At 40.9% G+C, this 25,214-nt stretch overlaps 1 protein-coding gene across 1 annotated transcript in view; it reads left to right on the top strand.

The window, feature by feature from the left end:
- Nucleotides 1–25,214, top strand: part of FAT3 (FAT atypical cadherin 3) — a 353,905-nt gene that overhangs the window by 266,406 nt on the left and 62,285 nt on the right. Inside the window, 4 exon segments of the mRNA XM_075742391.1 lie at nucleotides 2,378–6,451; nucleotides 13,822–14,018; nucleotides 15,028–15,181; nucleotides 17,941–18,174. Coding sequence (XP_075598506.1) covers nucleotides 2,378–6,451; nucleotides 13,822–14,018; nucleotides 15,028–15,181; nucleotides 17,941–18,174 — 4,659 coding nt within the window.

Here is a 25,214-nt window from a genome sequence, read left to right as displayed (position 1 = left end):
AAGCTGATGTAACCTGAAGCTTAGAGGAGACCCAAGGAACTTTCTTCTGTCATTACCCTGTATGCTCTGTGGCAGTAGAGTCCCTTGAGCAAACCAGGAGGTGAAGTCTTTTGCAGCTAAAAGTGCTGAACTTAAACCCTTGTGATCCTACAAAGATCTAGCAGTACAAAACAAGTATTTCCATTATACACTGCATTTGGTCTTACCAGTTATTTCTCAGTATTCTCCAGTGGCCTTTAAGTCTAAATCAGGGAAATTTTTACACATGCCCAGGGACAACACTGTGCCTTACAGAAGCTATTTCCAGCTTTTTCTTGACACCTTCTTACTGTTATGGGCTCCAACTCAATCACCTATAGGTGCCACCACAATGTAAAGAGCAACCTGACATGGTAGGAGTATGGTTCCCATACACTGGTGATAGAATCATACAATGATGCAGACAGAAAAAAATGATGATTAGAAAGGATGTTTTAGCTACTAGATGGTCCTTTTCAGTCTGCATGTTTTTATCTTTTCTAGAGACTCTGTCTTCTATTACAGCCTGTTTCTGTTTCATCATGAGCTCTCCCTGTAGAGTCAGACTTCAAACTTCCATTTACTGCAAACCACGCACTCCTCCAGTTTCATTATCCACAGATGTTCCCAGATGCATCAAAATTCAGTTTTCTGCTGCTGTAGTTTCTATGATCCATAAAATCTGCAGTTGAGGATACTGATTTTAACTGCAGCATTCAGATTTACACATTCATTCAGGGGAATTACTTACATCACCTTTTACTTACATGTGAAAAGAGCAATTGGCAAAGAAAGCTTTTGTGTACTTTCATGAGAAATTCCTAAAGGAGAAGAACCAGCTCTGGCCTTACATGAGGCCGTCAGTGGCTAAAAATTATTTGTATTAGCCAGCACTGACAAAATAACTGCAGCAGCATTTGTAGTGTCTGCAAATCTGACAGATACTGTGATCTTTATGAGAATTTGTAGCTTTGGCAGAACCTCAACTCCTTGGTGAATAGCACAATTTTTGGTTTAGCTAGTAGAGTAAACTTTACTGATCTGAAAGAATGGATATAAATAGAAAGCCACTACTAGTATTGAACTACATACAGTAGTATGTAGCTTAAATTAGCCTCCAAGCCCCAGAATTTACAACAGATAGTGAATCACATCTTAAAAATAGTTCACATCATTAACTCACTTCATTTAGGATTCCATGTATTGGTATTCCAGCTACAATTTTCACATTTACTTCTTTGTGCACAGCACCTGTAACAAGCACCATTTGAAGAAAAATCTCTTGTTTATCACCAGTTACCTGAGACATATTTCTCTCCAGGTCATAGATGAATGTTTGACTGCAGATTGGAAGCAGTTCTAGATTTTAAAGCATAAAATACAATAGCAGGAACATGTTTTAATGACTGGAATCACTGTAACTCAGTACATGCTGTTTGTATTTAGAATCAAATTCAGAAGAGTCGTCTGTATGCTTACACGTGCCATATACACTCACAGCATCCTATGCTTTAAGCAAGCACTCAACCAGCAAAATACAGATTGCCTAATAAAGGTGATCACTAATTACAGGGTAAGGATACATATCAAAAGTTTTGATTTCTTTCTTGCTAAAGAAGAGGTTGGCAAAAAGACTAAAAAGAAAAAAAGACCCCAAGGAAGGTCCTTGATCCAAACTCACTGTTTTCGCCTTTATGCAGTCGGTGATATCCCTGCTTTCATGTTATAACAGGCATTTCATGACATTTGCTGCTAAATCTCATTCATCTAGATTCATCCTCCTCAGAGATCATATGATAAATCTTTGTGCCACAAGATAGTTGAATCTCTTTTCTATGCTATTTGTTCTATTTTTCTAAATGCCACTTTAACCTTCTTATATTCAGTTCTTTCAGTCTTGAACTACTGTAATCTTCTCTACGGTTGTTTAATATCCTCTTCAATTAAGAGCCTGAGTTGTTATCCATTTGTCATGTAATTGGCTTGTTAGCCTCTGATCTAGTTTCTTTGCCTTAGGTGTACATTTATTTGACTAATTCCCATAATTTAGGGATGCTTTTTCCTACTTCAGTAGGACTAACATACATGCAGCACTTAACTCGGATGTTGATACTCAGAATCAAGAGTATCAAGGAGCTCCTGAGTTTCTGAAGGTGTGAACACCTATACCGTCGACTGAGAAACCTGATTTTCAGAAAGGAAGGCTGGAAGGGCCTTTAGAATTCTTTTATGTTGGTGTTGGTTTGATTTTTTTTTTTATAACTGCCTTTAACAAATTGCAGCTAATTGCTCCTGGTTTAAATTATCATTAAGTGTGTTGTATTTAATTTCTAATTTGCTTCCAATATTTGTTTTTTAGGAAATACAGGAAACACATTCAAGATTGAACCAGTTTTAGGGATCATTACATTACTGAAGGAGCCAGACTTAACTGCGATGGGACAGTTTGTTTTGTCAGTCAAAGTGACTGATCAAGGTTCTCCACCGCTGTCTGCAACAGCAATTGTGCGGATATCTGTGACGATGGCAGATAACTCCCACCCTAAGTTCACTCTCAAAGAGTACCAAGCGGAGATTAATGAAAATGTGGATATTGGTACTTCTGTCATCTCTCTCTCTGCAATCAGTCAGTCCACGTTAGTTTATGAGGTTAAAGATGGGAATGTGGATGGAGTCTTCACTATAAACCCATATTCTGGAGTGATCACCAGTCAAAAGGCCCTCGATTATGAACGTGCTTCCTTCTATCAGCTCATCGTACAGGCAACCAATATGGCAGGCATGGCATCAAATGCTACTGTGAACATTCAGATTGTTGATGAAAATGATAACCCACCAGTTTTTCTCTTCTCTCAATACTCGGGCAGCATAAGTGAAGCTGCTCCTGTAAATAGCATAGTCCGGAGTGCGAATAACAGTCCCCTCGTGATACGTGCCACTGATGCTGACAGCAACCAGAATGCTTTACTTGTCTACCAGATCGTTGAATCTACTGCAAAAAAGTATTTCACGGTAGATTCCAGCACAGGTGCAATCAGAACAATTGCAAATTTAGATCATGAAACAATAGCGCACTTCCACTTCCATGTGCATGTTAGAGACAGCGGGAATCCCCAGCTTACAGCAGAGAGCCCAGTTGAAGTGACCATTGAGGTAACTGATGTCAATGACAATCCACCAGCCTTCAGCCAGGCCGTATTTGAGACAGTCTTGCTCCTGCCCACATATGTTGGTGTTGAGGTTCTCAAAGTCAAGGCTACAGACCCAGATTCAGAGATCCCTCCTGAGCTAACATATAGTCTAATTGAAGGCAATATGGACCATTTTTTAATTGATTCAAGCACAGGGGTACTCACCATTAAAAACAATAGTCTCTCCAAAGACCATTACATGCTAATAGTAAGAGTATCCGATGGGAAATTTTATAGCACTGCTATGGTGACAATAATGGTAAAAGAAGCCATGGACAGTGGGCTCCATTTCACACAAAATTTTTATTCCACTTCTATCTCAGAAAATAGCACCAATATTACAAAGATTGCTGTGGTGAATGCTGTTGGTAACCGCCTTAATGAGCCTCTGAAATACAGTATATTAAACCCAGGCAACAAATTTAAAATCAAATCTACCTCAGGGGTCATTCAGACAACTGGCATCCCTTTTGACCGAGAGGAACAAGAGCTGTACGAGTTGGTGGTGGAAGCAAGCCGTGAACTAGATCACCTTCGTGTCGCTCGAGTGGTAGTGAGGGTTTACATTGAGGACATAAATGACAATGCCCCAGTGTTCGTAGGGCTTCCATACTATGCTGCTGTGCAAGTCGATGCTGAGCCTGGTACCCTGATCTATCGAGTGACGGCTATTGATAAAGATAAGGGTGAAAATGGTGAGGTGTCGTATCTTCTGAAGGAAGACTACGGACATTTTGAAATTGATAGAGGATCTGGTAGCATCACTTTAAAAGAAGCCTTCAATTCTGATTTGTCTAATATAGAGTATTTGGTTGTCATTCTTGCAAAAGATGGTGGTAACCCATCGTTGTCTGCTTCGGTAGAACTCCCCATTACAATTGTTAACAAAGCAATGCCTGTATTTGACAAGCCCTTCTATACAGCTTCCGTGAATGAAGATGTAGAAATGCACACACCAATTTTAAGCATAAATGCAACCAGTCCAGAAGGCCAGGGTATCATTTATATCATTGTCGATGGAGATCCCTACAACCAGTTTAATATCGACTTTGATACTGGAGTTCTGAGTGTCATCAGCCCACTGGACTATGAAATAAATTCTCTTTTCAAGCTGATGGTGCGAGCCAGCGATGCCCTCACTGGTGCTCGAGCTGAGGTCACTGTGGACTTGATCATTAATGATGTTAATGATAATCCTCCAGTTTTTGATCAGTCAGCTTATAATGCTACTTTGTCTGAAGCATCTTTGATTGGGACTCCTGTACTGCAGGTTGTTGCTATTGATGCCGACTCTGACAATAACAAGATTGTGCAGTATCAGATAGTCCAGGACACCTTTAACAGCACAGACTATTTCCACATAGACAGCACCAGTGGCCTAATTCTGACAGCCCGGATGCTGGATCATGAACTCATACAGCAGTGCAGCTTGAAAGTCAGAGCAACTGATAATGGGTTCCCACCACTAAGCAGTGAGGTTCTTGTTAGTATCTCAATAACAGATATGAATGACAACCCTCCAGTTTTTAACCAGTTAATATACGAATCATATGTGAGCGAACTGGCGCCTCGGGGTCATTTTGTGACTTGCGTCCAAGCCTCTGATGCCGACAGCTCTGATTTTGACAGACTGGAGTACAGCATCCTATCAGGAAATGATCGGACCAGTTTTATTATGGACAGCAAGAGTGGTGTTATCACCCTTTCCAACCATCGCAAGCAGAGAATGGAGCCCACGTACAGCCTAAATGTCTCTGTGTCAGATGGGCTGTTCACCAGCACAGCTCAGGTGCACATACAGATCCTTGGGGCCAACCTCTACAGCCCTGTGTTTTCACAGAGTGTTTATGTTGCAGAGGTTAGAGAAAACGCTGCTCCTGGAACTAAGGTAATCCATGTGAAGGCAACAGATGGCGATTCAGGTGTGTACGGACAGATAAGCTACTCCATAATAAATGACTTTGCCAAGGACCGATTTTTGATCGATAGCAATGGGCAGATTCTCACAACTGAGAGGTTAGACCGCGAAAATCCTCTGGAAAGTGATATCGGTATATTTTTGAGAGCCCTTGATGGAGGTGGCAGGACTACATTTTGCACTGTGAGAGTGATAGTAGTGGATGAGAATGACAACGCTCCTCAATTTATGACGGTCGAATACAGAGCAAGTGTCAAAGCAGATGTTGGGAAAGGTTACTTGGTGACCCAGGTGCAAGCAGTAGATCCAGATGATGGAGCCAATTCCAGAATTACCTATTCTCTATATAGTGAAGCTTCTGTGTCAGTAGCTGATCTGCTTGAAATAGATCCAGACAATGGATGGATGGTCACCAAGGGTAGCTTTAACCAGCTGAAAAACACCGTTCTGTCATTCTTTGTCAAAGCAGTTGATGGTGGCATTCCTGTAAAGCATTCCCTCATTCCTGTCTACATCCATGTTTTACCCCCAGAAACTATGTTGCCTTCCTTTTCTCAACCCCAGTATTCTTTTACCATAGCAGAAGACACCCTCATAGGTAGTACCATTGACATTCTGCATGTTTTGCCTAATCAGGGTGCTTTGTATAGCACGGTTAATGGTGAGCTGACTGAAAACAACAAAGATGGGGTTTTCATCATAGAGCAAGACACTGGGCTCATAAAACTGGATAAGAGACTTGACCACGAGGCAAATCCTGCTTTTCACTTCAAAGTTGCGGCCACCATTCAATTGGACAAAGTAGACATTGTGTTGACTGTGGATGTGGAGGTTAAGGTTTTGGATGTAAATGACAACAAGCCCATGTTTGAAACAGCTAGCTATGATGCTATAATAATGGAAGGGATGCCTATAGGAACAAAACTTATGCAAGTTAAAGCAGTTGATGCAGACTCAGGTGCAAATGGGCAGGTCACCTATACATTTGCAGTGGAATCAGAGCTGGAGAAGATCACAGAGGCATTCACCATTGATAGCAACAGTGGCTGGATCAGCACACTGAAGGATCTGGACCATGAAAAGGATCCTGCTTTCACCTTTGCAGTGGTGGCCTCAGATCTGGGGGAAGCTTTATCCTTGTCATCAACCACCTTGGTCTCAGTTACTGTGACAGATATAAATGATAACGCACCCGTCTTTGAGCATGAGGTGTACAGAGGGTCAGTGAAGGAGAGCGACCCTCCAGGGGAAGTTGTGGCTGTTCTTAGCACCTGGGATGAAGACACGTCTGATGTCAACCGGCAGGTTAGCTACCATATTACAGGTAAGAAACAACTTGCATGCTTTCTTCCCAAAACCAGCTTTACTGAAGAGCTGTGCATGTGTCCAGTTTTAGGTGAACATTTAGCAGGGTTGCAGCTAAATTGTCACTGTGAATCAGACAATTACACCTCTCTGATTTTTTTTTTTTTTTTTTTTTTAATTTGGACAGAATTTTCAGCAACTAGAAATCTAAAAAGAGGGAAAGGAAATGTATGTGTCTGTGTCTGTCTGTCTGTCTGGGTTATTCTCTCTCTAATTTTCAAGATTAATGCTTCATGATTTGCTGCAGTGCAATGTAGTGTGACCCAGCAAGCCATCATAATTGATGTGTCAGCTTGGAAACCATCATGACTTACTGTTTCAACCAAGGGAAGAAGAACATTTTATTCTTAAGGAGAGAATTCTTACATTTCCAAGCATTTAATTTTTTTTTTAAATAGCATTTTTCTTTTTGAGATAGGAAAGTACATGCAGGAGCCACTTTGAAATAGCACCATTTATGGAGGGGAAAAAAAGGAATGAATTTTACATTGGAAGGAGTGGGGGGTGCCATTTCGTATCAGCACAGATTTCTGGCCAGGGACATAATAATCCACTTAGAAGCACTGGTCAGTTGCCATGCATAGTTATATACAGCGTAAGGCAATTTCAATTACATTACTAACATATTTTTCAAAGTGTGGTAACATGGCTCTTTCCTATTGTGCTATATTTATTATTCTTTTCTCCTAGATTCAGACTGCCTTTTGTGTGAGTATGTATGTTATGAGTGATGGGATGCTGCAGTTATTTTTCTGCCTACAGCTTGCATTATCCAATAGATTTTGTTAGGGAACAACTTTGTCACTCCCCCCAACCTTCACAATTCAAGAGCTAATATTAATTGTCTGGTAATAACCAGATTATTAAACAAATTCACATTTCTCTCACTGGATAGGATTAGAATTACACAAGACTGCATGTAGGAAGCAGGCTATGGGCAAAAATGACTTAACTAACGAGATAACAGTTTGTATATTTTGCTGTGGAGGATAAGCCTCCTTCCCCTTCGTTAGCTATCAAATTGGAAGTGGCTGTGGGATGGTGTGTAGGTAGAGGTGTGACATTCCAGTTAGCCATAGGTTGCCTGTGTTACACATCAGAAGTAGCATCATTTTCAAAGCAACCAGAAATTAATTTTCACCATTTATTTGAAAGTCCGGATTCAGTTTGAAGATTTGCAAAGACTGTGTGTTTATAGTGTGATGTGTTGTAGGTTATTAGAAGTACAGGCAAAAATAGTCCTGTGGATAAAGCACAAGATTTGGAGGCTTTGGGCAAAGTCCATTAGCTGCCAGTGCCTCAGTTCCCACATGTCTGAAAGTAAATTAGTGCCTCATCCTAGATATTTTGTGATATTTGAAGGAGTTTGGGGATCCCGGTATAGAAAGTACTGTAGGAAATGCAAACTCTTCATGTTTGTAACAAAGATATGTTAGTATACCGTGATCGTTAGCTGAAGGTACTGTTTTTCTCTTTGTTCTGAAGTGTTTCAATCATTTCTTATAACGAATTATGCTTTTAGTTACATAATAATGTTTTCTTCACGTCCCTGTGCTGTTAATTTAGCAAACACTGGACTTTTGAATAACAACTGTCACATGAGACTCAAAAACTATAGATTATTCTGTACCTTAATTTCTATCACAGTTCAAAATATGTCAGATATTTTGCTGGTAATTTAGTTTCTGAAAACATGTCAAAGGCCAAAACTTTCTCTAATGTCTACTGTACAATTACTAAAGTGTATGAGCTCAGAAATTCCACTGTCTTTGAATATATCCTTTGAATTTGGGAAATGCACGCAGAGAAATTAGGTTCTTTTGATTAAAATGTCAAAACATATTAAAGTGTAGTTTAACTAATGAAATAGTCTATTCACACTTTACCTCAAGTTGCACTCAGGAACTGCACTTGAGTATTTCATGGAATCAGATTAGCTAGATGATTATTCAAATGCTGTGGCTTCCTGGAGGCATATCAAACCATAGAAATTTCTGCGAATACAATAAACGAACTCTGAGGAAAAACAAGATACTGACAGAAAGGGCGAAGGAAACAAATTATAAGAATGACATGTAGATCCACCAAAACCACTTTTGTGCAAATGCACCTGGAGAAAAGTAGCGCACGGAAGATAGGTGGAAAAAAAATCATCATTTAGGAGATGAAAGAAATAAATATTCTGGGTCAGATGTGAAGAGTCCTTTGCACTCTTTTGAGAAATACAAACAGTTTTTGTAGTCTTCTGGTCAACTTTGAAAAGGGGTAGATACATTCCGGTGGATAAATATATATTCCGTTTTTAACTCCTTCAGTTTAGGATTGCTTTACATGATCACTGGCCAGTAGTTGCCATTTTCAAATCCTCCTTCATCTGCATTTGATGGTGGGGGAAAGAATTTGGCATTTACCTTTTGTTATTTGTAGTTTGATAGCAGCTGGAGATGTTCACAGAGCAAAAGCACTATATATAAATCTTAATAGAAAATCAATAGAAAGTGCAGATGACACAAAGGCACTTAGGGAGCACAGTAGTTTTCTTTCGAAGGCTCATTTGAGGTCATCGCGTGTATCATTTGAGGCTAAAACCAGGGCTCTGCTGCTGTTTAGCTAGGATGTTTAGCCAGCCTAGACCTAACTGGATATTACAGAGATTTAACAGCAGTAAACTAGGAATAGCCGCCAGAAAAATGTCAGTTGCTAAGACTTTGGTACAGTAAAGTGTTTTGTGTTCCTCGGTGATGTTAATTAGCCTCCATCAGGCACATAAATCTAACGACAGACAATAGTCTTTGAGCTTGGTTCAGCTGCAAACAAAGACGATGGACAGCGTGTTTTGGAAGAAAGAACTGGTGTTGCACACAGCAGGTTTTTTGCTGGGTTGATGGCCCAGTATGAGCAAAGTGAAGCTTTTTGTTTATTTTTATTTTATATTTGAGATCATGGAGTTGTGGAGAAATGGATGTTTCACTGGTTGGGGAGGACTTGTGCTGCAGGCTGAAGAACAGTGTCTGCAGTTTTACTGTAGTAAAGCTAAGAGGATTGGGTTTATCATTTCGGCAGCTCAGTAAACGTGCAACATCTTAAACAGGTAGTGGAGGACAAACCTATTGATTTTGCGTGATGCAAATGCCTAGAGTTCTAATTGGGAATTGAAAGTATCTAAATAAATGCATAAATGTAGGAGAGAAACTAAATAAATAAGTAAATATTCAGTTCCTCCTCCCAGATCGGGACATTGCAGTGAAAACTGATACTCTTGGCGTCTAGTTTTCAGTTCCCTTTTAGCCGTTATAATTCCCTCTGTGTGTGCTTTAGTAATGATGTGTGTCAGGATTTGTTTATTTTGGATCACTGTGTCTCTGCATTTCATTTGTATCTGGCTGTTTTCTTTCTTTACTTAAACTTGAGCTTGATTTGGCTTTGTACTATTTGCTGACTGGGGAGGGAGGGAGAGCATTATTTAAACTTCAAGTAACAAAAGATAAAAGATAATGCTGATTCTTTTAGCCTCAAAGCCTTTCTAAGAAGTTACTGGAGTGTTTTTTGTAGCTAGCACTTCACTGTTGTGACATTCAAAGTAGAACATAAGAAAACTGCCAAAAGATTTTAAAGAATCCATCCATACATGTAGTCAGGAGGCTTCCGTTTAGAAAAGCTACATTATTCAGAGTGAAAAACTAATTAATTAGAACGCCCCTAGGAAACTGAATCGGCTTACATATATTAGTGAAAAAGTTAATTAATCACTGCAGAATGAGATCTGCGTCAAGACTCATAAGTACTATAAGTACTAGAAAATGGTTCTCTGGGCCAGTGTGGATTTTTTTGCCTTTCCTTTTTTAAGACTATTTCCTTGATGGTATTTTAGTGGTTACATCTCATGATTTCTGTTACACTTTATAGTGCAACTTCCACCTTTGTCTTCCATCAACAAAGTATATAGCCAGTCCTGAGAAGCAAAAAAAAAAAAAAAAAAAAGCGCGCTAATGAAAAAGGCATGCAGCATGCAGATAAACTGCTACACACATGTTTGCTGCTTATTCCACAGGTTTCTTGGTCATTCAAATTGATCCTTTTCTAGAGGAAAAGGGATGCCAAGGACTTTTTTTTTTTTTACATACTCCCCAAATTCCTATGCATGATTTAAAAGCCATTCCATCAACAACAAAGCAACAGTGATTTTAAAATTGCTCCAAGCAAGTGTTACTGCCAGCCATAAAAACCACCAGCTGATTTTAATTAGATTTTACCTTTCCTCTTTTCTTAGCAATGGGATACCCATACCTTGAGTGTATTGCTTCATAGTTGGTCGGGACAGTTAATCATTTCCTTTTACAAAAGGACTAATATGCAGGAAAGCACTGATTGATATCATGAAGCTAAATAAGAATATTTAAGACCATTTTTATTAATGGTTTACAACATTAAACTCACTATGACAAGATTACAGCCTTTTATAAAGGAGAGTTAAGCTTTTTTATGCTGGTGTTGAACTGAATAGAGAGAATTTAATGTCAATCAGCAGGGGCCTGCCTTCTTTGAAGTCACATTAAGACTCAAGTCACTGGACAGATTCGCATAGCCTTGGATTGTATTGGGGTCTGGCCTGTGGTGCACATCGACTTACTGTGTAACCCTCTTCAGGAGAAATGTGTGTTCATGTCACACAACAGATTAAACACAGTTTAACTGAGTCCTCTGATGACTATTCCGGACTGTCATAGAAATCAGTGGGAAAATTGGGATCTGCTTGGTTCTGTGATTGAAAAAGGTGATTTTCTGTCACAGAAAATAGCTGCGTTTGGTATATTGGTTTTGTGCTCTGTATGGTTAGAGGGCCTTTTATAATTATAATGCCTATCTATCTGACTAATTTTCTGGAAATCTTATTCTTTACAATGTGCTTTTGTGACACAGTTACAGCTAGCACAAATGATGATGCTTAGCAAGACAGATTTGCTCAGCCTGTCTCAACTGACTTACTTAGTTTTCATATTAAATAGAAACCAGTCTATCTTGTCATTGGTAGCTAACGAAGAAGACATAGATTACAGCCTGTGATCTCTTCTGCTTTTTGATGTAGAAAGAAGGTATGAAATGCGCATTAGATTTTTTTGCTCGGTTTTAAGCTCAGTTTCAAGTTCAGATCTTCTCTTCTTGTTTTGCTAAGAAGGTGCCTGGGAACTGACAGAATTGTGACACCAGAAGCAGCAACAGTGACACCTAATCGCTTGACAGCAGAGGCAGCTCAAATAAATTCAGCCTTGGATTTTTCTAAAATACTTATTTACTCCAACATTCAACACAACTGCTAGAAAGGAATGTTTAAGAACCTGGTCTTTCCATTGAGCTTGGACAGATCCCATAACACATGACAGGACCCTGAATAAGTTGTAAGCAAAAGTGCACTAGCATGATTGACATTCTTGATCCTGTTACAGGAAGGAATAAGTATTCCCTTAATATTTCTATACCACTTTTATACATGAGAAACATGGAAAGTAGTTCTCAGATTGCATTTCTGCATGGGAGAGCACAGGAGAAAGTTTAATATGGAGGGGAAAGAGCTACTAGCAGGTTAGCTGGAATTGAAGTTGACCCAGTGGAGCAGTGTGATGCTTTTTTCTATGTGTCCTCACGCAGTTTCTATAGCACATGAGTTTGCTATGACTTTAGTGCTCTATCCTAAATTATTGACTGTGCAGATATGTTTTTACAGACCAGAGTTATGTTAGACGCTGGGCACAGAAGACTGAGTAACTGGCTTTACTAATTTTGGCTGGGGTAGAATTGTTTTCATAGCAGCTGGTATGGGGCTGTTTTGATTCTGTGACCAAAACAGTGTTGATGACATAGGGATGTTTTAGTGACTGCTGAGCAGTGCTTACACAGAGTCAAGGCCTTTTCTGCTCCTCACACCACCCCACCAGCAAGTAGGCTGGGGGTGCACAAGGAGTTGGGAGGGGACACAGCCGGGACAGCTGATCCCAACTGGCCGAAGGGATATTCCATACCATATGACCTCAACATATAAGGGGCTGGGGGAAGAAGGAGGAATGAGAGATGTTTGTAGTGATGGCATTTGTACTCCCAAGTCACCATTACATGAGATGGAGCCCTGCTTTCCTGGAGATGGCTGAACACCTGCCATGAATTCCTTATTTTGCTTTGTTTACTCATGCAGCTTTTGCTTTATCTGTTAAACTGACTTTATCTCAACGCACGAGTTTCTGTACTTTTACCCTTCCGATTCTCTCCCCCATCCCGCTGTAGGGGGAGTGAGCAAGCAGCTGCCTGGGGCTCAGCTGCTGGCTGGAGTTAAGCCACAGCATTGGTTTAAAGGATTTTACTGTCTGGTCTGACGGGGGGCTGAGATCGGGCTCAGAGAAAGGTGATTGAAGGTGTTTTCTTCATGGAGCAGGCAGGGCACTGTACCATTTCAGATGAAAGAGTAAATAACTGCTGGAACCATTAACAACAACTGTGCCCACCTTGATTATTGTACCCTTCTGCATGTGACGTGTCCTTCCTTCCTTCCTGAGAATGATGTGCACCAAAACTTTCCCTCTCCCAACCTGCTCTTGTCACCAGGCAATTTAATGATGTGGAAGACCAACATTGCCAGGTTCGGTGTCAGTGTTATGGCATGATAAAAAGCTGTTCTGCTTCGTCTCCTGCACTCCTTTCACCAGCTTTCACTCTTGGATACATTTGATCTAATTGTACTGCTTATCTTCCAACTGGTCCTCAAATGACCTCTTGTTAGGACTATTTAATACTAATGTGTCTGCCTGTGTAGTGTAAACTTTTTTTAAAACTAGAATTTTAATGAGCAGAACAGTGCAGCTGTGTGAAAGCTTTCATTAGAGGATTCCTTAATAGAACCCACTTCCAGTCCTTGATTGCATAATCAACAGCTAATGAAATTGTCTTGGTAACAAGAGCTACGGTGTATTACATCCTCTCCCGAGACTAAGTGGAAAGACAATTGTACCAGCCTGAGAGGACTATTGATTGTTCACAGTTTGAATTTGATTGCCCTTACGGGGAACTAAACAAGAGATCATCTTCAGCTCTGCTAAATGGATTTTGTTTCCACTGAAAGTTATTGGTTCACTTTCATACAAGGCGTTTGGGGGGCAATAAACACAGGGAGTGTAATCTCATTACAGATTTCCTGAGTCTGCAAGTTTGAAAGCACTGATCACTGTAAAACAAACGACGGCTGCTTAGTTCAGGTCCGCTGTGACGTGTCTGTGTGTTTAAACTAGATGGGAGCTCTGAAGGGATGCCCCAGCCCATTGCGTGTTTCTTGTCTCATTGCAGGAGGGAATCCCAAAGGAAAGTTCGCTCTGGGACTGGTTCAGAATGAATGGAAGGTTTATGTTAAAAGGCCTCTAGATCGGGAAGAGCAAGATGTTTATTATCTGAACATCACTGCCACGGATGGCCTCTTTGTAACCCAAGCTGCTGTGGAAGTGACCGTCACTGACGTTAACGATAATAATCCAGTTTGTGAACAGGTGAGTTAGCAACACCCATGGCAATTGACTGTTGTGTTGAAAACGATGGTCTCCCTATGGATGTCACTGCTATTTACACATATTTATGGTCTTAGCTGAAGAATATGGAGTGATCTGAGAGCAGGATGAGGCAGTCCTGTGAAGCCACTATTAAAGGATAATGGTCTAGTAAAGGTAGCAAAGGAATCTTGTCCACAATGACCTTAGTTGGCTTTAGAAAAAATGAAGTGTTGTGAGGTGGCACTGGGAAGCTACTCCTCCCCTGCAGAAAAAATGTGCTTTCCCTTCAAATCCAATGCAGAAATGTCTTCAATCTCATTTAATTCCAGCCTTCCTGAACCTGGCAGATACCAGAGACCCAGTGGAAAAGGCAAAAGAACGTAGCTTGCTCTCATGTTGTTGGACACGCATGCAATGTGGCCTGACTGCAGCTTTGCAGCACTAGCTGTCTCTTATTCTGTGGAAAGGCAATGTAGGGTACTGATATTACTGCACTAGCAAGTTCTCGCTGAAAGAAAAGACACCATGAAACCCAGAGTTCCTTAACGGTGTGGCTCACAGAATCTTTTATATATATATATATATGTACGTATATACTCATGTAACTCCCATCATTACATTATCACTGATGGACCACTGTCATTGCAGACACCACTCTGTGGAATCATGGTCTGCATCTCCCTCAAACACTGCTGGATGAGGCGATAAAAACAGCTGTCTTCATTAGCACATTCATCAAAGTTTCCATTCCATGGGTGTTGATGAAACAAAGGAAAGATAGAAAATGAGACCGCATTTAACACCTAAGATGAGCCCTATTAAGAGTCATAATTTGGCATTGTTTTTGTGACACCTCAAAGCTTAAGAGTGATTTGAATTTCTAAGAATGTGTTAGGTAAAGGAAAACTGTTTCCTATATAGAGTCACAACAGAGAGTTTAAAAAAAAGATTGTGCAAAGGCTATAAAATACTGTTACAGCATACCTTACATTTCTGGTTTTGTCTCTAGGTTGCATACACAGCACTGTTTCCTGAAGACATTCCCTCAAACAAAGTCATTCTTAAAATCAGTGCTAAAGATGCGGACATTGGGTCCAATGGTGAAATTCGCTACTCCCTCTACGGTGCTGGGAATAATAAATTTTTCTTAGATCCAGAAAATGGTAAGATGACAACTGAATGTTTCTGAATAGCCTTCTTAATCCCTCAGTGTCCGTGGGTGCTAGTTTCCTTAACTAGAGTTAGGTTACACTTGTACACTTGGTTATCAGCCAGTTGTTCCAGTTATAGCAGGCATGGATGACCATTTCTGAAGTGGTGGTGGTAGGAGGGAGAACAAGAGACATCTTTATTGGCCAGGTTGAATGTTATAATCAGAACACTGGATCCCAATGCTTTTGTTTCCCTGAAAGACCTCAAGTTAGGTCAGAGAAGTATCATAGAATCACAGAATAGTTTGGGTTGGAAGGGACCTTTAACAGTCATCTAGTCCAGCCTCCCTGCAATGAGCAGGGACATCTTCAACTAGATCAGGTTGCCTAGAGCCTCGTCCAACCTGACGATGAACGTTTCCAGGGATGGGGCATCTACCACCTCTCTGGGCAACCTGTTCCAGTGCCTTACCACCTTCACTGTAAAAAATTTCTTCCTTATATCTAGTCTAAATCTACTCTTTTTCAGTTTAAAACCATTACCTTTTGTCCTATTGCACCAGATCCTGCTAAAATGTTTGTCCCCATCTTTCTTATAAGCCCCCTTTAAGTACTGAAAGGCCATAATCAGGTGTCCTCAGAGCCTTCACATCTCCAGGCTGAACCCCAACTCTCTCAACCTTTCCTCATAGGAGAGCTGTTCCAGCCCTCTGATCATTTTTGTGGCCCTCCTCTGGACCCACTCCAACAGCTCCATGTCTTTCTTATGTTGGGGACCCCAGAGCTGGACACAGTACTCCAGGTGGGGTCTCACCAGAGCAGAGTAGTGAGGGAGAATCACCTCCCTCGCCCTGCTGGTCACGCTGCTTTTGATGCAGCCCAGGATACAGTTGGCTTTCTGGGCTGCAAGAGCACATTGCAGCGTCATGTTCGGCTTTTCATCCACTAGTATCCCCAAGTCCTTCTCTTCAGGGCTGTTCTCAATCTCTTCATCCCTCAGCCTGTATTGATACTGGGGATTGTCCCAATCCATGTGCAGGATCTTGCACTTGGTCTTGTTGGTCCTCATGAGGTTCACATGGGCCCTCTTCTCGCGCTTGTCCAGGTCTCTCTGTATGGCATCCCGTCCCTCAGGTGAGTCAACCACACCACTGAGCTTGGTGTCATCTGCCAACTTGCTCAGGGTGCACTCCATCCCATTGTCTATGTCATTGATAAAGATATTAAACAATACTGGTTCCAATATGGATGCCTGAGGGACACCACTTGTCACTGATCTCCATCTGGACATTGCGTCATTGACCAGTACCCTCTGGATGCAACCATCTAACCAATTCCTCATCCTCCACACAGTCCATCCATCAAATCCATCTCTCTCCAATTTAGAGAGAAGGATGTTGTGGAGGACCATGTCAAAGGCCTTACAGAAGTCTAGCTCTCCCCTTGTCCACTTATGTAGTCACTCCATCAGAGAAGGCCACTAGCTTGGTCAGGCAAGACTTGCCCTTGGTGAATCCATGCTGGCTGTCTCGAATCACGTCCGTGTCCTCCATGTGGCTATCCTGAAGTGGTTTTGGTACAGTAGAGGGGAAGATGCCAACATGGGCCTCCTTTACCTTCAGACTTCACTTCTTCCACTTTGGTCTAGATATATTGGTATTTAGACCCTGTAAAAAAGACATTCCTTTTATACACAGAGTTTGGGGGAGAAAGAGTATTGGTAATGAATTTATGGGTGCAGTGGAGTGCTATAAAGGCCTTGTGCATTTGGCAGTTGGTGTGGAAGAAGATGCCGATCTCCGCTAAGATTTAGATTTTATGGTTGCTATGAAGGAAAGCTAAATAAAATAATTTTCCCATGAATAAAAATCCCACCCCTCCCTTATTCTTAGAAATTTGGTTTCCATAATGGTAGACTTAAGTCTTCCCTGTGCAATGCCTCCTCCGCCTGACTAGCAGGAGGCAGCGTCTGCTATTGCTGTAGCGTTACTGATGGAAGAGGAGGTGTTTGGAGATCTATGCAGTGTGTGGAAGGGGAAGTGTTTTCCTCCTGAAGAACAAATTTTGTATTTAACTGCAAATTACAGTCTTTACGAAATTAACCCAAAACTTACCTTCCAACTAGTATTGGCTGTTTTGCTGATGTGGTGATGTTTGGTGGTTGTTTATCTGTGCAGTGGGTCATGGATTATGGGTAAAGCTCTCACAGTTTGAATAAGCTGCTTTTTGTTGCTGTTAATGTTTATTGTGATACCCATCTCTGTATGAGAATAAGAAGTTTGGTTCAAACTAGATGTCAGAGGTATCTACAGGAATTCAGAGCTGTTTGGAGATGGCTTTGTAGGGAGAGGAGAGGGGGATGTTGATGTTATTCTTGGATGGTAGCATTAGAAAGCTTTCATTATGGCTACTGTCGTCAGATTCAGGAAGTGTTTCTGTGTCTAGGAGTCTGTAAGTCTTGGGAGTAACAGAAAGAGAGACTTGGAAAAACACGGTGGTGTTCATATCGGTGAAGCTGTAGACTGTTGAAGGCCACCACAAGTGGCTTGTCCTCCCTGTACTCATATTGTCAGCTCACTTTGTTGGGTAAAGAGGAGTGAGAAGTGACACTGCTGTGAGTTTTTAGTCCATTCATTGGAATAAGCAAGGTTGATTTTTTTTTTCCTCTTTCCTTTTCCTGTGAAATACATGTTTTTAAAATAGTCACTCTATCTAGAATTAGTGATGTTGCTATAGTAGTAATGATGGCTGCTGCTTTTAATCAATTTTAGGTGAGCTGAAATCCTTGGCCCCTCTCGACCGAGAGAAAATCCCTGTGTACAACTTGGTTGCCCGAGCCACAGATGGTGGTGGCAGGTTTTGCCAATCAGAAATCCATCTTATTTTAGAAGATGTTAATGATAATCCACCAATGTTTTCATCTGATCACTACAACGCATGTGTCTATGAGAATACAGCCACGAAAGCTTTGTTAACAAGAGTCCAAGCCACTGATCCTGATGTTGGTGAGTAACAGTGAAAACTGTAATTAATATACAGGAAAACTCTGTGGGTTGGTGGAACTGCAATACAGATTAATTTTTCTATTGCTGCCTTTCCTCATTCTTTCCTTCTTTTGCTTCTGCATCCTCCCCATTTTTCTCTCTTCTGTTTCTTTCTACCAAAATGCTCATGGCTGAGCTTGACATAATGGTGTTACAAACAGAAAAGCATGGAAGCAGCCACAGAAGCATGTAGTCTTCTATTGTCTTGATGGGTGATAGCTCTGGTTAGGGGTAAGTGATAGTTTTGGGAGTAAATTCCAACTTTCTTCTTCCAGTGGTCTCACCTCTTTTCTTCAGCCATGATTTTGAATACCCATGGCTCTATTTATGCAAATAATATCGTTACATGCCATAGGGACCTATACCTGATTAATCACAGCTTTTCTAGAGTTTTATACTGCTATAACTCCCATTTGTTCCAGCTGGTTACCTTAGCATAAAACTATTGTTGTACACTGTGAATGTACATTATAAATGTTCTGGTTATTTAACTGTGCATACTTTTAAAGTGTAATAGTTTATTCTATGAGGACCTTAACCTTGAAATCTGGGCCCAATTATAAATATTTAAAGGAGTTTTTTTGCATAATACAGTGGTAAAATCTACTGAATATCAGATTATTTTTTTAGCTCATTCACTTCAGTTGTAATAAATAAATCTCATAGTTTATTTTTACTTCCTGTGGTTTTTGAGATGTTTTGTAAAAACTGTGGCCTGAAGAGCCTCACATTAAAAACAGATCTTTCATTCAATCAAAAAATATTTCATGTTAAAATCTTTTTTTTTTTTTTTTTTGAAGTACGGTGCATACTGGAAGTCTCAGTTGTTGCTAAGGCTGGTAATGTAAATATACAGGAATCAGTAAAGGAGCAGCAAGCATTCATGAATGTATCTATGAAAAGCTGCATTATATGCCTTGGTTGAAAAAATCACAATTAAAATTATGATACTGTCCTGCAGTGAAAAGCCAATTAGTGGTAGTAAACTACTGAACAGTCTGAAGACCCAGTGTTGTTTTCCACTGTTGTCTTAATTACCATTTTTCTCATAGGTGAGATGACATTCATGGAGAGAAGAGACAGAAAGAATTAGAATAAAAAGTTGTTATTAAAACTTCTTGCTAGCACCAACTTTGCATAATAAGATGGTTAGCAATAAAAAATAACCCTATGAGCTAATTGCTACATCTTCCTTCTGAAACTGGATAACTAAAGGGAGAGATGCATGCCATGAATGAGAAGCGGCTATGTACTTCCTTAATGATTAGACCTGAAAATCAAACAAGACATTGTATCATCTGAAAGTGACTCTGGTCTCTGAAATTGGATATTATATTAATTACTGTTCTATTAGTCCATACTAAAATCACTGATTCCATATTGCTGCATAATGAATGAGTTCAGGTAGTGTAATGTTCTCATCACAGAGAAAGATGTATTATTGATATCCCTGATGGGCTATGATATATTCCTGTAACGTTTTGTGGAGCATTACCCTGAAAACATCAATGGAGCCAGTAATCATCATACAAATCAATTTTTAACATTCAGGAAACACCTTACAATCAGTCTTAGAATTTGCCTGTTCTTCTGCGTTGGGCTTCGAAGAGCCAGGTACTGTAAGGGTAGGAGTATCAGTATAGAAGCCATTGAGATAAAACTTGGCAGAAGTCAATTTATGGTCTGCAACTAAACACAATTTAACATAAAACCAAAAATACTGTGGTCAGACACTGTTGGATAATTAAGAAAATTTCCAGTTAACAGGAAAATAGTGTTATACTTGCCTTGTGCCTTTGGTATCTCTTGAAGTTCCTGAACTCATGATATCCTGGGAAATTTCAGGTCTGGAACATAAATTGTTGTTTAATAGATTTGTGATTTGGATACATGCTTAGAAACTAGCTGTACCAGCTGGACACACTGAAGGAGAAATACAATTCTTCTTCACAGTATTCAACAGAAGAAAATCACTTTAACAGTTTAACTCTAGAAGCACACAAGTTCATTTTACATAACCTCTCCATGTAGCTAGGTATCTTAAATTAAATGATTGCTTGAAGGAGAGAGACTATACATGTGTCCCTTTGTTAAGACTTATTAGTAACTTTAATATAAAACAATTCTTTCTCCCATCTTGCTTCCACTGGAAATTCTTAATTTTTCCACAAGATAGTATTTCCTACTAATTCACCACCATCAAGTTTGGAAATGTGCAAACTAGGAAATGAAGGAGAAATGCTGGTTTTACAGATTTTTAGAGAAGTTCACAGGGAGCAGTGGGTTTTCCACCTCCCACTGTCTTCAAATCAAAGCGCCAAGTTACTCCATTCTGTTCAAATTAAGGCACAAGAAGAGTTGGAGTGAATCCTGAGGTGTAATTATCTGAGCAAACCCATCAGACAACTACAGTCAGCCCATTTCAATGGAATTAGGGTCATGCTAGAGCAGCAACACTGAGAAAACCTGCATGGGACTTTGTGGCAAGCATGACATTAAAAAAATTATAAACTTCTAAATAAACCTGGAGTCCAGACCTGAGCTGCAGGTGCATACTCATTTCCTCTGCTGCTCGTGTTTTCTCCATGCAGACAGTGTTGTGGCCTCGCTCACAGGATATAAGAATGAATGACAACACGGTCCAAGCTCAGCAGTTCTTTATGTGATGGTTAAAACCTGCCTCACTTGCAGCTGCTTTGCCTTGTGAATGACCTCCACGCTCAGGCCTGTTTCCGTGATGATTGATGGTGTAGTCTACCAAAGGCAGAAGCACTTACTGTGCTAAATATGAACAGTGCATCATCTGTCCTCTGCAGTCCTCTTCATCGCCACTGGGGCATCGGCAATTCCACACCGTCCACCTTTTGTAGTCAGTTTAGTGATTTCAGTGACCTGTTGATTTTTTTTCTGGGTTTGTGATGAATATGGAGTTCTAATTTTGCTCAAAATTGGAACAACCTTGTCAGCCAGCCCTGTCTTGCCTGCCACTGCTCCCGTCCAGCCTCTTCATTATCCTGTGGTTGAAGCCATGGCTGGTACCTGCTCATGCAGGTCCTTCCCCATTCCCTGCACAGCCAACCAGCATAGCTGGACTACATTGTCGTGGAGCCAGTACCTTGTATTGCATGCAGCCAGTGTGCAGGAAAACACAGGCATGTAGGCAGACAAAAAATTGGCAGGAGTGGCCTTTATTTGGTTTCAAAGAGTTCTCCGCAGTGCATAGACCTCCCTGCTCCATCCCCAGCTGTCCCTCACCCCCACGCCCCTTCTCCAGCCCCAGGGCCCGTACAAGAACATTGCACAGGAGGTGTGGTGACGTGCAGCCTGCAAGGAGCCAGCTGGTGCCCAGGTTACGGTCTGACTAGCCACATCTAGGAGTGTCTCAGAGACACAATTCAGACTGATCTGATTCTTCCTCGAATAGCAGTCACACCTCAAACAGCAAAGGCCTGCACGCACTTGCTTGCCCAGCAAGGCAGTCGCCCTTTGCCAGCAGCCCTATTCTTTGACATAGTGTTGTCCATACCTTGTGTTTGTCACAGCTTATGGTCCACTTCCCAGCAGGAAGTTGTGCGTGGTGACAATCAGAGGTGAAACACCTTGGACAGCCTTGCTAGAAACGTGTCTCTGGCCTGGTGGATACAGTGGTGTCATGCTGCAGGGTTCACACCGTCACAGGATGGTTGAGGTTGGATGGGACCTCTGGAAGATCATCTTGTCCAACCACCCTTCTCAAGCAGGGCCACCTACAAGAAGTTGTCTAGGACTGTGTCCAGATGACTTTCAGCTATCTCCAAGGATGGAGATATTCCCTGAGTGCTGTGCAGCATGGGCACCCCAGAGCCCCTCTGGGAATAACCGGAGACCTGCACTGTGGATACAGACCAAAGCATAACATCCTCACCATGACCTGGCAGAGCAGTGCAGACCGGCAGCAAACCCACGCTGATGCCATCTCTGTCTGCCAGTTCATCCCAAGCTGGACATAATTGAGAGAAGAAGGATTAGTGGCAGATGAGATTTTGCAGAAAGTGTAGTTTGGGGAAATATTCTCCCATATCTAATAGCCTGCTTGGTGAGCAGTTGGGGAACCTGGCAAACTGGGGGGGAGGAGTGCCTTTTTATTTCAACTTATGATTGAAAGTTTCATCTTGAATTTCCAAGAAATCTGTGACAAAACTGGTATTTTCCCTCCAAGTTTTGACCTCAGTGATTTTGACTGAGGTTTGACCAAAAAACCCCAACAAATCAAACCCTTACCATGTGGACTCATAAGGAAGTGCACAGGAAATAAGAAATGTCTTTTCTAGGGAAGAATGGTAATATAACTTCTCCTTTAGGTTTCGGTCAGTCCAGTCTGGAATGTACCTACCTTCAGGAAGGTGGTGAAGCATGCATATTATATCTTCTTTTTCTTCCTGTCCCCTCCTTGTGTCAATGAGAAAAATTAAGAAACAATTAAAACAATAAAAATTAAATATCTATCAGAAATAATGACCGAGGAACATAGATAGTTTATCACTTGTTTGTAGAAAGCAGCATCGAAATGCTGGTGAGCACAGTACAGAAAAAAATCACTCCATTTGGTTGTTCAGTGGGTCACCACGTTCAAGAACACATGCGTGGAAGTAAAGAGTACTGACTTGAACCTTATCAACGGTGGGCTTTGCTCTTGAAGGAATTAGAGCAACTGAGCCTGTTGCACACACAGCTGGGCTTGGGGAAGGGTGAAGTGCTGCCACGTGAGATTGCAGAAGTGTCAGAGAGGAGTGCAAGATAGTCACAATTTGATTAAAGAGCAGTTCTCTGAATTATGTATAATGGCAAGTAATAAAATAGAAATGCTGAAGTAGATATTGATTTTGGCATTTGCTGGCAAAGCCAGTATACAGCAAACGTCTGCTTTGCATGTTTGTTTATGTTGGGGAGATCCCTTAAAATGGATCTAGAAACATTTGAGGCATAACCTCAAAACGGATCTGAAAAAGAAGAAAACAAGGATTGAAACATGAATAAGAAGAATAACAGAGATAATAGGACAGAAGATTTACTAAAACACAACAGCTAATAGGTAGATAACTTTGGCAGTGATGGCACTAGCTAGATGATATTGTCTGAGTTTTGTAAAATAAGATATTTTCCAGAGGATGGCTCATTCTCTTTAAAACATACATGGAGCTTCCAGTATCTTTACCTACATCTTTGCCTCACTGACTTTTAAAATAGTCCAGGGGTTAGTGCACTAATGCAGGATCTGGAAGACCTGAATTATTAATTCCTTTTTCTGCAGCTATTCAAAACAGCATTGCGTAAGTAAGGGTTTGTAGTTGAAATAGGGGTTCCTTTCCGCTGTTACTGAAGCTGTTTTGAAAAAGGATTCAGGAATCAGCCAGAGGAAAAAAAAAAAAAAAAGAAGACATGAGTGAGCATTGCTCTGTAGCCTGGTGGGTGATTGGGTTCTGGGCTCTGTTCCCCTCGTTCAATGAGAAGTAGTAGTCTATGGCAATGCACCTTTGTACTCATCCTTCCTGGAAAGGTGTACCTACCATTAGACTTCTCTTCCATAAGGAGAGTGGGAGGGCAGTGCCCCACATCCCGCAGTGGGCTGGCCAGTCCCGAGGACACCTACAGGTCCAAGTTCATCCAGTGAGTTGTTCAGGAGGAAACCTAGCTTTTGCCTTTTTAATAAAGGCAGAAGCACTTCTAGGAAGGCAGAGATACAGCACATTGGGACACTGAAAAATTGCCAAATAAAAAATAATAGTCAGGGTCTGTGGAGTTTAGACTTACCTAGTGTTAGGAGGTAAACAAACAAGATGTTCGGGGATTATGATATAAAGCTTAGGTTTCTGCCTAAACAAGCCCTACTTCATATTGCTTATTTTGCTTCCCATGCCTAGGCACTCAGGAGACCTAATCCTGTAAGTAGTCAGTCTATACAACCCTGTTGTTGAATCTTTTAAAGGGCTAGATTTTTAAAGCTGCAGATAGGTAGTCAGGGGAACTTAGTCACCCAACGTGCATTAAAATAATGAGTATATGTGTGTCAAGATGACTAAGAGCTAGTCTGTGTTCAGCAAGCAGAAGACATCAAACCGATCTTACTTCCTTCTGCAATGTGCAAAGAGGGCATATAGAAAGAAACATTATGGGTGGTATGGCTTAGGTTTAGTGAAGTTGTTGACATTGTACTGCATGATATTTTTATAAGCAAGCTAGGGAAACATGGTCTACATCAAACTGTTATCAGGTGAGTTTGTAATGACTGTTACACTGGAGGGATAAGTTAAGAAAGGTACTGGGTGCAGCATTGCAGATTTTCATTCCTGGATGAACAAGTAGGCATAAGGTCTGTATTGCTAGATGTCAGAATGCAGAATGGGGCTGCAGGTACCCTGAATAGTGTCAAAATCATAATTGTGGGATTTAAAAGTTGGAAAAGTGGGATGGAAAAATACAATGCAAGTCATCAAGATAAATGTGAAATCCCATGTTTAGATAAGAATAACCAAGTGCACCAGTATTGTCTGGTAATGACTGACTGGGCAGCAGAACTGCAGAGAAGCAGCTGTATTATGGTGGGTCATAGGCTGAATGTATGTTTACACTTTCATACTGGTGTGAAAAGGCAAATACTTTAATGAGGTGAGTAAACAAGAGTAATGCTGGAAAACAGAACTAGTTCTTTCTGTTTATTTGGTGTTGGCAAATCCTGAAGTGAAAGGCTGTATCAAGTTTTGGGTACAACACTTCCAGGAAAATGTGGACTACCTGGTGATCTACAAGAAAGATCACAAGTCTGGAAAATGTGTGCTACCAGGAAATATTAAAACAGTTGAGAGGGGGTGCCCCGGAAAAGAGAACTGAGATGATAAACGGTCTTCAGATATCAGACACGTAGCTCTGAGGAAGGAAATCAACCTTTGTTCTTTTTTTCCCCCTTCTCTTTTATTGTTTTTATTCAAATCTCAGCAAAAAGTCAGAACAAGACTTTTAGTTGA

The sequence above is a fragment of the Balearica regulorum genome, chromosome 1, assembly GCF_011004875.1.
Source record: "Balearica regulorum gibbericeps isolate bBalReg1 chromosome 1, bBalReg1.pri, whole genome shotgun sequence".
In the NCBI taxonomy this organism is placed as follows: domain Eukaryota; kingdom Metazoa; phylum Chordata; class Aves; order Gruiformes; family Gruidae; genus Balearica; species Balearica regulorum.
Note: the sequence above shows the minus strand (reverse complement) of the source record. Positions and strands in the feature narration are given on the sequence as shown.